Genomic DNA, 15342 nt, shown 5'->3' with positions numbered 1-15342 from the left:
GGCAAGGAATATAGTGACTAGCAATATTCACTATGAGCTTCTGAAAGGTACAAAACTATGCATTCTTACAAATAAATACAAAATTATGATAAATACTGTGAATAAGAAAAAAGTAATAGTGTGGTAAAACCTTGTGACAAGCAGAGTAATTCAGTAAAGATTTTTCTGAAGGAAAGATATTTAAGCTGAAAGCTGAGGAATGAGTGAGCCAGGCAAAATCGAGGAAGTATTACAGTGTAGGAAAAGTCCTGAGGCAAGGAAGGCATGTTGGGTAAACCCCAAATGCAATTTGGCTAAAGATAAATGAGATAAAGGGAACAGTGATGTGAGATTAGGTTGAGGAAGCAGGTGGAAGCCAACATAAGATGGTGAGACTGCAAAGGCAAGGGGAGACCATATCTGCAGGGACTTGTATGACATATTAGCGTTTGGATTATCCTAAATGTAACAGGAAGCCATGAAGAATGTAATGCAGGGAAATAATATAAGGAATTCTGCACTTAAAATCACTTTGGAGGGACACCTGGGTAGCTCGGTGGTTGAGTGTCTGCTTTCAGCTCAAAGCGTGATCCTGCGTCCGTGGATTGAGTCTCACATTGGGCTCCCTGAAAGGAGCCTGCTTCTCCCTCTGCCTATGTCTCTGCCTCTCTCTGTGTGTCTCTCATGCATAAATAAATAAAATCTTTAAAAAAAAAAGCCACTTTGGAGAATAGATAGAAGGAGAGTAGAAGGGATCCTTTCTTTGTTCCTTAGCTACAGTACCTGTAAAAGAACTATAACCTCCTCTATGAAGCTTTCTTTATAATTTTTGCTTGTAGAGATGACCTTCACTCATTTGTTCACCTAATGAACCCAACCTCTATTCCTGTCATAGCACTTTTGACACTGTGCTGTGATACTGACACATGCCAAGGACACATTAGGTATTGTTGAATGAATAATCATTTATTCATTGCTCTGAAAACAAGACTGTGGGCACATTAAAGTCAAAGGCACTTTTATAAGAAACTCTTAACTATAGGAAACAAATTGAGGTTGGCTGGAGGGGAGGGAGGTGGCGAGAATAGGGTAACTGGGTATGGCCATTAAGGACGACAGGTAATGTAATGAGCACTGGGAGTTATTAGCAACTGATGAATCACCAGAATTTACCTCTGAAACTAATAATACACTATATTTTAATTAATTGAGTTTAAATAAAATAAATTAAAAAAATAAATTCAAGGAAGTCATTTAGCACCTAATTTTGGGCTGATTGGAAGTTAGACCTTTAGGCAGTGGGGATGGTCTTTTTATCCCTTGCTATGGAGGAACAGTTCACCTAGTTTTTTTTTTAAGATTTTATTTATTTATTCATGGGAGATGGGGGGCGGTGTGGGCTGAGAGAGAAGCAGGCTCCATGCAGGGAGCCCGATGTGGGACTCAATCCCGGGACTCCAGCATTACGCCCTGGCTCAAAGGCAGGTGCTAAACCGCTGAGCCACCCAGGGATCCCCCAGTTCATCTAGTTTTTAGATATTTTTTGGAAGCAAATGATCATCAATATGTAGCTGTTGGTTTGATGTGTCTGTGGGAGGAGGAGTTCAGGATCTTCTTATGCCTCCATCTTGTGGACGACCAGTAAGGCATTACTTATACAAGTAGAAACCTGGGAATAGTTTGTTAGTTACTTTCTGCATGTTCTGTTATTGTGGGAAATTAACATTCATCCAAACAAATTGTATACTAAGAATTTTTTCTTTTCTGTCAACATGTGTACTGATTTCAAGTTTGTATCCTATTAGTAATTTACAGAGAACAGATTTTATAGTAGAAATTGATTTTAAATGGTTGTTCAGGGGACACATTTTACTCAGAGCAGCATTTAGCCTAGCTACTTTGCAGTCTGATGACTATTAAAAGAATTCCATTATCTCTTTGTTACTTATTATTCTCTCAGGCTTAAGCTCATGGTTTAAGTTCATATTAATTCTTAATACTCTTCAATTTTTATCTCAAAAGTCATTGATGCTTATTGCCTAATTAAACAAACTGATTTTCTCTCCAGAAATGCTTATATCTAAGTGTTGGGTGCTTAGAGTCTTAAGAAGTTTTACACAGAAAAAGTATTACATACACATTTTTTCCCCTACAAATGTCCAGAGTTAGGTGGTGTTAACCTAAAAATTAAAAGTTATTCTATCATCAAAAATTTGGGAGTAGCAGAGAATTGCAATTCAGGACACGCAAGCTATGGCAAAACCAGAGTCAAGTCAAACAAGCAAAGGAAAGGAATATTATTTTATAGGGAAAGAGGAAGTTGGAGGGGGTTGTTTTGAATAGAAGTCCATTGGAAAAAAGCAAGAGTTTAGGCTGATGACAGTTTCTTACTGACAGAATTGCAGGGGTAGTCAATTTTTTATAGGAGATGTAATGTACATCTTTCCCTATTGAGAACTGTAATTAATGATTTTCTCCTGATGATAATTCTTCAGTTGGAGTCTGTAATTGATGGTCTTCTTATCTGACATTTGAGTGTAATTGATGGTCTTCTTATTTCCCCTTTCTATGCTCCCCTATCTGGCCTCCCAACTCCATTTTAGTGAGGTTTCCCTTTGATACAGGAGAGCTAAGTTCTTGTCTCATGTAGTCAAAGAATGAATCTCATGGACAATGGAGCGTGAGCAAAGCAATAGAAGTTTATTAAGCAGAGATACAGAGAAAGCTCTGAGAAGTGAGAGGAATCCAGATAGGATTGCCACTGAGGGCTTTTCATGGTAGTCTTTTATTGAGAACCTAGCCAGGGAGCCCACAGGCTTGAGATTCTTGTGCAGTCTTGGTTTGAGCAGGAACTTGATGACTTATTTCTTTGTGGTCTGCTGAGTTTCTGTGATTTATTAGTAGCCATCAAAGGGAGACATTCCCTAACATTTTGGAGCTAGGGAGCCAGGTTTATTTATTTACTTATTTATTCATTCTGTTTTAACTGTCTTATCTCTGTTTTCTTGTGATGAGTAGGATCCTGACTCTGGGACCTCTCAGTGTCCTTGGGGTTTATGGGTGCCCACAGGTTCCTGGGAGCCTGACTTTGGGCCATTCCCTTATCTTTCCCTGCCTAGCCCCATCTGCCCCTAAGTCGTTCCTATATCACCTTTGTTAATTTTCACAGTGGATAACTATAGTGAGGTGGTAATGTGCCTCTGAAAAGAGACAGAAATTTAGACTCCTCTTTGTCTAGCATTTCATCCCCAAATGCATACTATATAAGATGCTAGCCCAAACCAGAAAACCCTCTTTTTCTTGAGCTAGACTTTATGCTACTTATTTTAATAAGTTAATACATTAACTGATCTGGTACAAAGGATCTTAGGTATTTGTACTTTATGAGTCAGTAAAATTTTCAAAGGATCAGAGGACTGATAGAGTTGCCAATGTTTAATATTCTCAGTTGAGGGGATCCCTGGGTGGCTCAGCAGTTTGGCGCCTGCCTTTGGCCCAGAGCGCGATCCTGGAGTCCCGCGTTGGGCTCCTGGCATAGAGCCTGCTTCTCCCTCTGCCTGTGTCTCTGCCTCTCTCTCTCTGTGTGTCTATCATGAATGAATAAATAAAATCTTTAAAAAAAAATTCTCAGTTGAGGCTGAGAAACAAAAGGAAAAAAATGCTCATGCCCCATACATTATTATCATTTCATGGAAGGAAATTTTAACATCTGAAAGAATGATGAGTAGGAGTTTTCCTGTTAAGCTACAAATAGCAACTATAATCCAGAAGAGAGGACTAAAACCATCAAAATATCTGATATTCTCTACAGAGAGCTGTATACAAAAGTGGTTAGGCAACTCCTTGTGAGAAGTAGCAGTTGGGTTACTCCAGCAACCTCCCAATGCCCATATAACCACTCTGGGTGGGGAGAGCATGGCTGTGGAGAGGTTTTGGAGAAGCGAGTTATTGGCCTATGATGAAAAACTATTTGTAGAGATCAGGGGTATCTTCCGCAAAAGGAAGGTTAGCTTCTGTATCCCTTAGATTCTAGTTAGGGATTTAATACAAGAGATTTATTATGCAAGTATTGAATGATGAAAATGAAAAGAGGTCTGCCAGGTAACCCAAAGAATAATGAAGAGACTTCCATTCCTAGGGAAGTGGGCGAAATGGTTTTATGAGATCTAGGCATGTAAAAGAGGATTCACTACCATAAAAGCTGGTACCACCAAGGGGTCACTCTGAAACTAGTGAGCAGACATTTGATGGGGATATTGTGTGGATGGTTCTGAATCTGAAAAAATGGAGTGGCAAAGTTATTTCTACTCTTGGAAGGAGGAAGAAAGTACCTTTTCCCCAGCTCTCTTACAGCTTCCTACTACTGATTCCCATAGTCATCACTTAAAGGAGGCCAGCTAGCAAAAGAATCTGTAAATGTAGTTTGCAAAGTCTCTGCCTCAGCATCACAGAACAGGATTTAGAATGATTGGCTTGGGGCTGCAAGATATTTATAAATAACTGACATAGTATCTCATTTCTCCATTGATCACTTATGCAGAATACTTTCTAATCTCTTTATGACTTCTTGAGCAATGGAGAAAGAGAAATGGAGAGAAAGAGCAGGGCAGAGGGAAGAGATAGTAGCAAAGCGTCCTATACTCTCATCACTTGATGTGACAAGGATGCTGGAGCTTATTTGGGATCAAGAGCATTGTGGCAGAAATGCCTGGGTGGCTCAGTGGTTAAGTGTCTGCCTTTGGCTCAGGGCATGATCCTGGGATTCTGGATCAAGTTCCACATCAGGCTCCTTGCAACGAGCCTGCTTCTCCCTCTGCCTATGTCTCTGCCTCTCTGTGTGAAAGAATTTTCTTTCACGAATAAATAAAATCTTAAAAAAAAAAAAGGCATTGTGGCCTGAGCCGTCTTGTCAGTACTTCAATCAAGATAGTAGACTTTTGCACAAGGGAGTCCTACCAGCAAGAGTTTCAATGTGTATCAATAAGTTTGGGAGCTGATGAGACTAGAATGTTTATTTTCCCAATAGGAAAACTCCTACTTACCCCTAAGAAGAGAGTGAGCATTTGGACACCCTATAGAGAGGGATTTTTTGTTGGAAAAATAGCAGCACTCAATAGAGCTGCAATTAAATGCCCAGTTAAGTAAAAAGACTTTTGCTCCTTTTCATTAATTCTTCCTCTCTGCTGCAATGTGGAAAGAACTAGAACCTAAAATAAAAGAGTAGACCATTCCCTCTGTCCACTCAAGTCCTAAACACTGCCACTGAGTGGTCCAACAGAGGCTGGCCATTGAGCTGGAAAAGAGAGATGTGATTTAAAGCACGTATAAGCTGCAGTAATGGAATCAGTCTGAACTGTTGTTAAAGAAGAGAAAATGGATTTGACATTGCAGATGGAAAGCAGTTACTGGAGAATAATTAAAGCTAGTACATATCTGTGCCCTACTGAGTTCAGATTGTTTAGTAAATCAATTACACAAATAAAAATTAAACTTTTGGACATCATCTCAGAATAAAGGGTAATCTTTAAATTGGAAAAAGTTTTCTTAAAAACTCAAAAATATTACCTTATTTTTCTCATTTCTTCATGGTTTGATATAGCATGTGTCCATGGTGTGGAATTTTAAAATGATTATCATTAGTCATTGAAATTTTTATCAACCAAGGATTACTAGTATTGAAAGCTATAACCTGTCAAAAGAGAAATTCATACTTAGTGCTACAGCAGGCAGGATTCTTTCCCTCATTTTAGCTTTTAAATCTCTGTGGCGAGAGGAGGAAGAAGGATAGGTGAAATTATTAAAGAATACTGTAGTCTTCGAACATAAGAGAATGTTATGAATGAGTAACATAAGTTTAAAAGCATCTTTTAGATGGTGAAATGTAAAACCATAGGAAAACTATTAAAATATGCCAGAAATGGAATTTGTAGTCATCATACTTACTCATCACCTTAGAAATTCTTAGAAATATTTTGTTTTAATGAAGCATATGGTGTTCTATGTATTGAGAAGCAAATTTTGCTAATGGAAGAAAAATCTCAAATGAAGAGAACTTGATCTCTTCTCTTGCCTATATTTGCCTTAAATTTGAATCACTTAAAGACTTCAGTATTTTTTAAAAGGTAAAAAGATTAGGGAGCATGGTTCCAGAAAGCTGATTAACTTAACTTGTATTTCCAACATCAGAAAATGAAGTACAAATCACTTCATTTACTACTACCCTGAAAAGATGTGAATAAGACCCAATCAGCTGCATAGGGATAGGTTAAGAGGCTTTGCTTTAGAACCAGAACATTCTGATCTGAACCAGCAGAGGGTGTGACTTTAAGCATATTTCATTGCTATTCCAAGACGTGATTTCCTCACCTGTCGCTATTATGTGCCTACCTCCTTTGGTTGGCTGCTCTTATGAAGCATATTTCAAATCATAAATGTATGGTGCTTAAACTGGCATAACTTGTCAATCTCTGTTAGCCTAAATGAAAGACAACTGACACTAACAACAATAAAATGATTTGTAAACTCCTATTCTCATATATATATATACACACACATATATATAGTCCAGTATATATATAGTTATATATATGACATATTATATATCATAATATAATATATTCAATTATATCATATATTATATATAATATTGTAAAGTAATATATTAGCACATTATAACCTTTCTCAGAATTTCCAAATAGAATCACTATTGCCATCAAAGAGTGAAGACATAAAACTGTTTCTGCCTTACAATAGCAACTTGAGATAATGCCTGACCTTCTTTTCTAAAAGTCATGAAACCATTTTAAAACTCCCAACTGCATTTATTCATTCATTCTTTGAGCAATTATTTGTTGAGAGCTTGCTTTGTGTCTGTCACTGTACTAGGCACTGAGCAGGGATATTTCAAAATTGCCATCTGGCTTTGTAAAGTTTTTGGAGCAAATCTGTTGTAAGTCAGGATCCCAGCAGGAAATAGTTTGTGCTCTCAAAGGGGTGACAGAAAGGTACCATTTAATGAGGCACTATTTACAAAAGATGTGGGCAAGGTTGAAGATAAGCAGAAAGGTACGATGAAACAGCACAGCCTACATCTGAATTGTCAAGTGAAGACATTAGTTAATGGAACCTAGGGACCTTCAAAGACTGGTGCCTGACTGTGACCTAGAGTAGAAGACTTTAACCATTGCTACACCATGGCCGGCAGAGAGGGACCTCTCTATCCTCTTGCCCTCTCGTCTACTGCCTCTGTTACTCCTTGATTGAACAGGAGCCAGAGGGCTAGAAAGCCCGTGGACTGTGTCCAGGATGGAAAAGATGGAGGGGAGGATCTCTATTGGAAAATGAGGACTATACAGAAAATATCTCTCCTATCCCTTTTTTGTCTTTTATATAACAGATGTTGTGTTTTATTTCTGAGTATAAAAGTAAAAATATTTTTAATATATAACATTCGGAAATCTGTCTTATAACTTGAGATCCCGCTTTTCCTAGCCAGGACATGCTCTCAGTTAAAGGCACATAAATTTATCCAGTAAGCTCTCACACTCAAAATGTCATAAAATATAAGTTTATTTCCATGGCTTAGACCTCTTAAAAGTACTCTTGCTTGCCAGAAGATCTACTGATGTTATCCTGGAACATTTTGTCTTTCTGCCTGTCATAAATTTCCTTAGCATAGCATCCTTCTGCATGTATCATACTCTTAGTATATCAAATTCCATTCCATATTTTTGCACACCATGTTATTCTTCATAATCTCCACTAAACAAATCCTACTTATTATTTAAGGCTAAAAAAGAAACCTCATTTCCTTCTCAAAGCCTTCCCTGAAACCTAGCACCAACAACTTCATTTCAAAGAAGTGTTGAATCTACACATAGGATTTCAGTATTTAATTATTTTCTTTGATATACTAATTTTACAAATATTTTTGAGCAGCTACGATCTACCAAGTAAATATTTAATATGTGTAAGTTTTTCCTTCCAAACTAGACCTAAAGTTCTTGGGGGCCAGATTTGCTTTGAGCATTTTTTTAAAATACTTTTTTGTATTTGAATGTAGTTGACACACAATATGATATTATTTTCAGGTGTACAGTAGTGATTCAGCTTCTGTATATGTATGCTGTCTCATCACAAGTATAGCTACCATCTGTCACCATATAATGCTTTTATAATATCATTGACTATTTTCTCTATGCTGTGCCTTTTATTCCCATAACTTATTCATTCCATAACTGAAATCTTATATCTCCCATTCCCCTTCACCCGTGTTGTCCATTCTTGTACCCTCCTTCCCTCTGGCAACCATTGGTTTGTTCTCAGTGTTTATAAATCTGAATCTTCTTTTCGCTTGTTTTCTTATTCATTTGTCTTGTTTTTTAGATTCCACATATGAGTGAAATCATATGGCATTTGTCTTTCTCGGTCTGACTTATCTCACTTAGCGTAATACCCGCCAAGTCTACCCATGTTGTCACAAGTGGCAAGATCTCACCCTTTTTCTATTGTCTATGCATACCACATCTTCCTTATCCATTTGTCTTTGAGTGGACCCCATATTTATTGCAGCATTATGTGTAATAGCCAAGATATGAAAGCAACCTAAGTATACATTGAGCTTCATCTGAATCCCATCATACTTTGTGTAAGCCTGAGAAGGTATTGTTAAAGTCTTTATTTCTGCTGGGAAAACTTTATCATTGTCCCTCCTTGCTGAAGATAGCTTAGAAATTTCTACTCTAGTTGCAGTGTTTTATCCTATTTTTAAGTATAGTTCTTACCAAGCAAAATGAATGTAAGATAAAAAGTAAACTTTTGCCTCATAGATTTTTCCCACTAATTTAGTATATGAAGCCATTTGTTAGAGATCACTTTGGTGTTCTTATTTTCTTTCCAGACCCACACTCTACTAATTATTGTTTTTTTTAATTGACTGCACATAACATTTGCATCTTGATAATCCTTTATTTATTTATTTATTTGAGAAAGAGGGGGGTGGCGAGGACTGAGGGAGGGGGAAGAGAGAATCTCATGCTAAGCATGGAGCCTGATGAGGGGCTCAATCTCACGATGCTGAGACCATGATCTGAGTCAAAATCAATAGTTGGATGCTTTACCGATTGAGTCAACCAGGCACCCCGCATCTTGATAGTACTGATGCCAAACTTACCACTTACATGTGTTTGCACCATTGTATGACATAATGCTGCATATATTTTATTAACTGTTCAAATTCATTTGGAACTTTCCTAATAGTTATTTAAGAGACCGTATAATTTATCATCTAGCTGTGGCCTAAGATTTAAATCCTACCCTGTCGCTGTTCTTAGTTTCTTCATCCAAGATAAGTAGGTATCATTTACTTCACAAAAAGATAGTCCCCCAAATATATGGCAGACTAAGTTTTGTAGAAATAAAAAAACTTTAAAATAAGTTAATATTCTTATGCATTTTGTGGGTCCTTATTGTATGTATATATACACATTAATATATTTACATAATATAGTATAAAATAATGTATACTCAAACATATTAACATATATACAATAATTATAATATATAATAAAATATATATAAGATTAGCTTTTGGTTCATTAAATAATACATCACAAAAAATTTAGGAAACATAGAGAAAAAGAAAAACCTCTCATAGAACGTTTACATGATGTTCACTGTTACCATTTTACACAGCTTCTTTCATATTTTTCCATACTTTTATTTTTACAAAATTATAATCACTGGAAATATATAATCCTTTATCTTGAATGTAAAACTTAAATTTTGAATCTTTTTTTTTTTTAATTTAGGAGCATAAACTTTTTTTTTTCAGTCTACCTTATGGAAGCACTCAAGGTTGGAGATCACTTTGTGAGAAAATGTTATTTGCCTACTTTTGTTAGATGTCAAGAAACTTTTGAATAAAAGCTCTAAAATTCTGGCTACTCCGGTTTGGTCAGCCTTAGTAAAGTTCAATCATTCCTTGGTGTATACTGAAAAAATTCTTTTCCTTGGTATATTAAATCAACTCCCTGAAAAGCCTATGGGATGGATTCTTTCCCTAGAACATTTACAAAGGCAAAGTTTCTCCCTACCCCACTCTCTTATCCACCCTGTCAGTTCTGCTGCCAACTTTTGCATAATATAGTCAAATTATGTGTTCGAAATTCAACCCTGGTTTCCTGGGTGATGGTACAATGCCACTACTTAGTATTCCTAGTCACATAGCTACAATTCCATCACACTCTTAATCTATATATATCTTCATGTTCGAGAAGCAGACATTTCAAATCAGGCATGTATTGAGAGTTTAAATGTACAGGGTGAGGAAACATAGAAGCTTCTTGAGCTCAGCCATGATGCAGGACCCCTTTTTTACCAAGATTGTGAGAAACCACCATATGGACTAATGCTTCTTGGATTCGGTGATTTCGGTAATATATCTTTTCCAGTTCAATTCTGCAAACAGAATTCTTTATATTCTCTTGTAGACTATTGAATGCCTAAACTTTAAATTTGGACCCCTGGGTTTTAAAAACAAGAGATTAGTTTTTCTCTGGAGTTGCACAACCAGGTTATTAACATTATTGAGGTTCTTTATTTCTGCAGTGGCTTCCAATTATCTACACAAAACAAATTTCATGAATTGCAGCACTTCTTTTTCAAAATGGCCAGGTTTATGATTTAGACCAGGTAATTCTAGCTCTCTCTAACTAAAATTTTCTGTGATAAATATTTCATATGTGCATATATATATGTACATATATATATGCACATATGTATAGGAGATTTAAACTGATGGCAACTTGAAATTAAGGTTTTTGTGGCCATATATATTTTCTGTATTGGTTTGTTTTTCCTTCTTTTTCTTTTTTGACCATAATATCAAAGCTATGAGTTCCTTAAATTCTAAATCCACCAAAAAGAAAAAGATTCTAAATCTGCCATATTTTAACTGTGTTATCTTGGTCCAGTTATTTTTCTGATCATTTATTTCCTCATTAGGAAAAAAATGGAAATAATCTCACAGACTGTTATGGGGATTAAATGAAATATTGAATGAGAAAGTATAAAGCTCTTCACAAATATGTATAATTTCAATATTCTTAATGATCATTCGTTACTTGGGAGCCTAAGTGTCGCCCTCTATTCTGTTCTCTCCCCCTGAGAAGCTTTGCACTGATTTCTTGGGATTTTTGTATTTTGTGAACCTCTTTTCTCACATATAAGATGGAAAAATTGGTGTGGGAAATTGTCATATTTACTTATACATGTACATTGTATCCATTCAAATATTAGTCTGAAGAATACAAATAAACCATGTGTTTGTATTCAACTAAGGAAACTGAACTCTTTTTTGTGTGTGTGTCTCTTTTTTCTCCCCCATAGGTCTTAAAAATTGTCAGCAAAACGTGCTGAACAACAGACATCCTAAGAGGGGGATACTTTCACCTCTATAATGAAGAAAAGCAGGAGTGTGATGGCAGTGACAGCTGATGATGTAAGTTCCAAAAGTCAGAGTTGCTCGATTCCACCCATGTTTCGTCTCCTCAGTGAAGAAGTTGCTCCATAATTTTATCCAAAGGGCAGGCAAGGTTGTTGAACACCATCACTTTGTCACTAGTTGTTCCTGTGACCCAGGCATCACCAACACCTGGATCCAGAATTCTGGAATTTAGACAGCAGGAACACTGCCCTCTCTGCAGCTTGGAGATGGTCTCAGGTTGAGTGTTATGGTTTCATTCACAAAACCTCCAATCTCTGATGGATGTCTACATTCTGGCTCTTAGAAGCTCCTCTTTCTGCATTACTTGCCTTATTAGTTCCCTGATGACTCCCTTCCCTGTCTTTACCTAGGGACAGCTAATCCTTGAGAGTCACGTCTTATGGTGGGGTCTTTGACGACTGCTCCTAAGAAGCTTGTGATGTACACATCCTGTAGGTCTTGGTTACTCAAGTGTGATCCTCAGAGCAGCAGCATTCCCTAAGTGTTTATTAGAAACACAGAATCTTAAGCTATGTCTTAGACCAACAAATCAGACTATATTTTAGCAAGATCCCCAGGTGTTTAGATATATGTATTCTTTTAGAAACCCTGTGCCAGGTCATCTGAAGGTCTGTAAACTCCTCATCTCATAACTTTGCATCTTGAGCAACTGAGATTAATTCTCTCCTTTGTTTTCAATTGACCCGTCCCCTATTAGTGTGTCTTTAATTGTCCAGTTTTTACTGTTTCTGTTTGTAATTGAGCCAAAAATCATATGCCACTAATCTGATGTGCAGAAGGAAGGGAGGGAGGTCGGAAAAAGAAGTAATTTTCATTTCTGTAATAACTCATCTTGTTAAACTCCTAGTTCAACAGATGGGGGAGGGGCTGGGAGGAACTTGAACTTGGCAGTTTATATAAAATTCTGTCTTTTGGGTAAATAAATGCTGCATCTTTTGGGATTCTTCCCAGTTCTAACTTCTCCCCTTGAATTGCATGGCATTGGACAAAGGGATTTAACACTAATTATTAACATTGTGGTAACAGATGTGTGGTGTTGTCCTTATCCTGTATTGCTTCTTTTCCATGCACATCTCCTGTTACTGAGTTGAGGAACAGCTCATTCCCCCAGGTCTTTGGTTGTCAAGTCTCTGTCCTTGGTCGTGTTGCTTAGGCATGTGACAGGAGCACCAGGTAATGATTGCTCTCACCGTGAGCAGCATACCTTCTTAGTATACTGTGAGTTTGACCTTCTTCTCCACTGCATGGACTCCAACTAACCTCTCAGGGGGGCTCTGGTTGTTTAAAAGCTTTGCTTTCTCCCTAGCCCTTACCCTCAGTCTGCTCACCCCACAGACTTCTGTTCACTTTGCCTCATGCTGAAGCAAATCTCTTAGCAAACAAGCTGAGGCTAATTCTCAGCTTCTTACTGTATCCCTCAGCACTTACTGTAAGTGCTTGTGAGATCTTGAAGCCACAAGTCCAGAACAAGCTTTAGCTATGCTATGAGGCTCTTGCCCTGCAAAATGCACCCCTTTGTCATTTCTACTCTAGATTAGTGTTCTAGTATCATCACCTATGACAATATTTCCTTTCTTTATTTCCCCCTTCTCTGTTCCCTGACCACAAGGGAAATTCCCTTAACTCATATTCTAAGTTTTAGTACACACGATAAAAAGCGATGTTCAGATTTCCATGCTGTGCTCCAGACATCTAAAGGAAAACTTCTGGAATTTATAAATAATTTTTCTTAAGATAAAAGAAGCTTGGGATTGTCTCTTAATACTATCTGTAGAGTGCATGCTCCAAATTTTTTTGGGGGGGGAGAATAAAACTAAGCAATGCATTCTGTCTATAAAAGATGGACAACCATTCTGTCTTTTTCATTGCATCCTTACCGTAATAATCTGAATCCTCCCTTGAGGCAATTGGTTGCCACAGTCAAAATACAAAAGATGGGGGTTTTGCATACAAGAAAGAAAATCCAAGAAAGAAGAGCACATTCAAAGAATATTAAGCCGATCAGAGTGGGTGATCGTTACCTAGATTTGCACTGTTCAACATGGTAGTACTAGCTTCATGTGACTCTTAAGCACCAGTGTGAATGGAGATATGTAAAAATAGATCTTGGATTGTGACTATATAATAGTACAAATAGAAAAGAATGTAAAGTGTGCCATTAATAGTTTTTGATATAGATTACATTGTGAAATGACAATATTTTGGATGTGCTAGTTTATTTTATTTTATTTTTTTTAATTAATTTTTATTGGTGTTCAATTTACCAACATACAGAAAAACACCCAGTGCTCATCCCATCAAGTGTCCACCTCAGTGCCCGTCACCCATTCCCCTCCAACACCCGCCCTCCTCCCCTTCCACCACCCCTAGTTCGTTTCCCTGAGTTAGGAGTCTTTATGTTCTGTCTCCCTTCCTGATATTTCCCAACATTTCTTTTCCCTTCCTTTATATTCCCTTTCACTATTATTCATATTCCCCAAATGAATGAGAACATACACTGTTTGTCCTTCTCCGATTGACTTATTTCACTCAGCATAATACCCTCCAGTTCCATCCACGTTGAAGCAAATGGTGGGTATTTGTCGTTTCTAATTGCTGAGTAATATTCCATTGTATACATAAACCACATCTTCTTTATCCATTCATCTTTCGATGGACACCGAGGCTCCTTCCACAGTTTGGCTATTGTGGCCATTGCTGATAGAAACATCGGGGTGCAGGTGTCCCGACGTTTCATTGCATCTGAATCTTTGGGGTAAATCCCCAACAGTGCAATTGCTGGGTCGTAGGGCAGGTCTATTTTTAACTCTTTGAGGAACCTCCACACAGTTTTCCAGAGTGGCTGCACCAGTTCACATTCCCACCAACAGTGTAAGAGGGTTCCCTTTTCTCCGCATCCTCTCCAACATTTGTTGTTTCCTGCCTTGTTAATTTTCCCCATTCTCACTGGTGTGAGGTGGTATCTCATTGTGGTTTTGATTTGTATTTCCCTGATGGCAAGTGATGCAGAGCATTTTCTCATGTGCTTGTTGGCCATGTCCATGTCTTCCTCTGTGAGATTTCTCTTCATGTCTTTTGCCCATTTCATGATTGGATTGTTTGTTTCTTTGGTGTTGAGTTTACAATATACTATTAAAAGTAATTTTACCCTATGCCTAAAATAATGTAACACATCAACTATACTAAAAAAAAAAGTGATTTCACCTATTTCTTTTTTACTTTTTTAATGAGGCTACTAGAAAATTTAAAATTTAATTTAATACATTTGGCTTCCATTTGTGGCTTGCACTTTATTTCTAGTGGACAGTGGCGACCTGGAACTTTTCACAGTGCACCTCCACTCTTTGAGTACAGTGTGAAAGCTCATACTTATTGTTACACACAATACCTCTTTCCTCACAACAAGAGCAATTTAGCAGATTTTACATTTTATATGCTACCCTCTTGAAGTAATATTTCACCCTTATGTCAGGAAGATTTGATCATATATCCCTTTAGTTTAATTCAGCATTTACTAAGTGATTTAAATATTCACTTAGTATTAATTTAGCACCTGTGTTATTCCAAATGCTGGTTAGGTTCTAGAAATTCAATAGCACAGTGTTCATGTCCCTTTGAAGCTTATATTCCAGAGAAGAGGTGGAAAAATCAATAGAAAATTATAAAATAACCACAACTATGATGAAATATATACAGAAAAATGAAGTTGGTCAGTGGACAAAGAATGCTTGAATGGTAAGAATATAGAGTGTTTATGGAGGGATAATGTGAGGAAATGACATATAGACAGGACATATGGGCAGTGAGGAAGTGAGCCCTCTAAAAATCAGGGGGAAGAGTCTTTCTTTCTTTCTTTT

At 37.2% G+C, this 15342-nt stretch overlaps 1 protein-coding gene across 5 annotated transcripts in view; it reads left to right on the top strand.

The window, feature by feature from the left end:
* The window catches only part of PDE4B (phosphodiesterase 4B), a 530398-nt gene that overhangs the window by 87653 nt on the left and 427403 nt on the right, over nucleotides 1–15342 (top strand). For all 5 annotated transcript variants that reach the window (XM_072730657.1, XM_072730658.1, XM_072730662.1 and 2 more), the window contains exon 2: nucleotides 11368–11479. In XM_072730657.1, coding sequence (XP_072586758.1) covers nucleotides 11438–11479 — 42 coding nt within the window. In that variant the 5' untranslated portion in view covers nucleotides 11368–11437. The remainder of the gene's footprint in view (nucleotides 1–11367; nucleotides 11480–15342) is intronic.

The sequence above is a fragment of the Vulpes vulpes genome, chromosome 12 (assembly GCF_048418805.1).
Source record: "Vulpes vulpes isolate BD-2025 chromosome 12, VulVul3, whole genome shotgun sequence".
Taxonomy (NCBI): domain Eukaryota; kingdom Metazoa; phylum Chordata; class Mammalia; order Carnivora; family Canidae; genus Vulpes; species Vulpes vulpes.
This window is presented reverse-complemented; position numbering and strand designations above follow the sequence as displayed.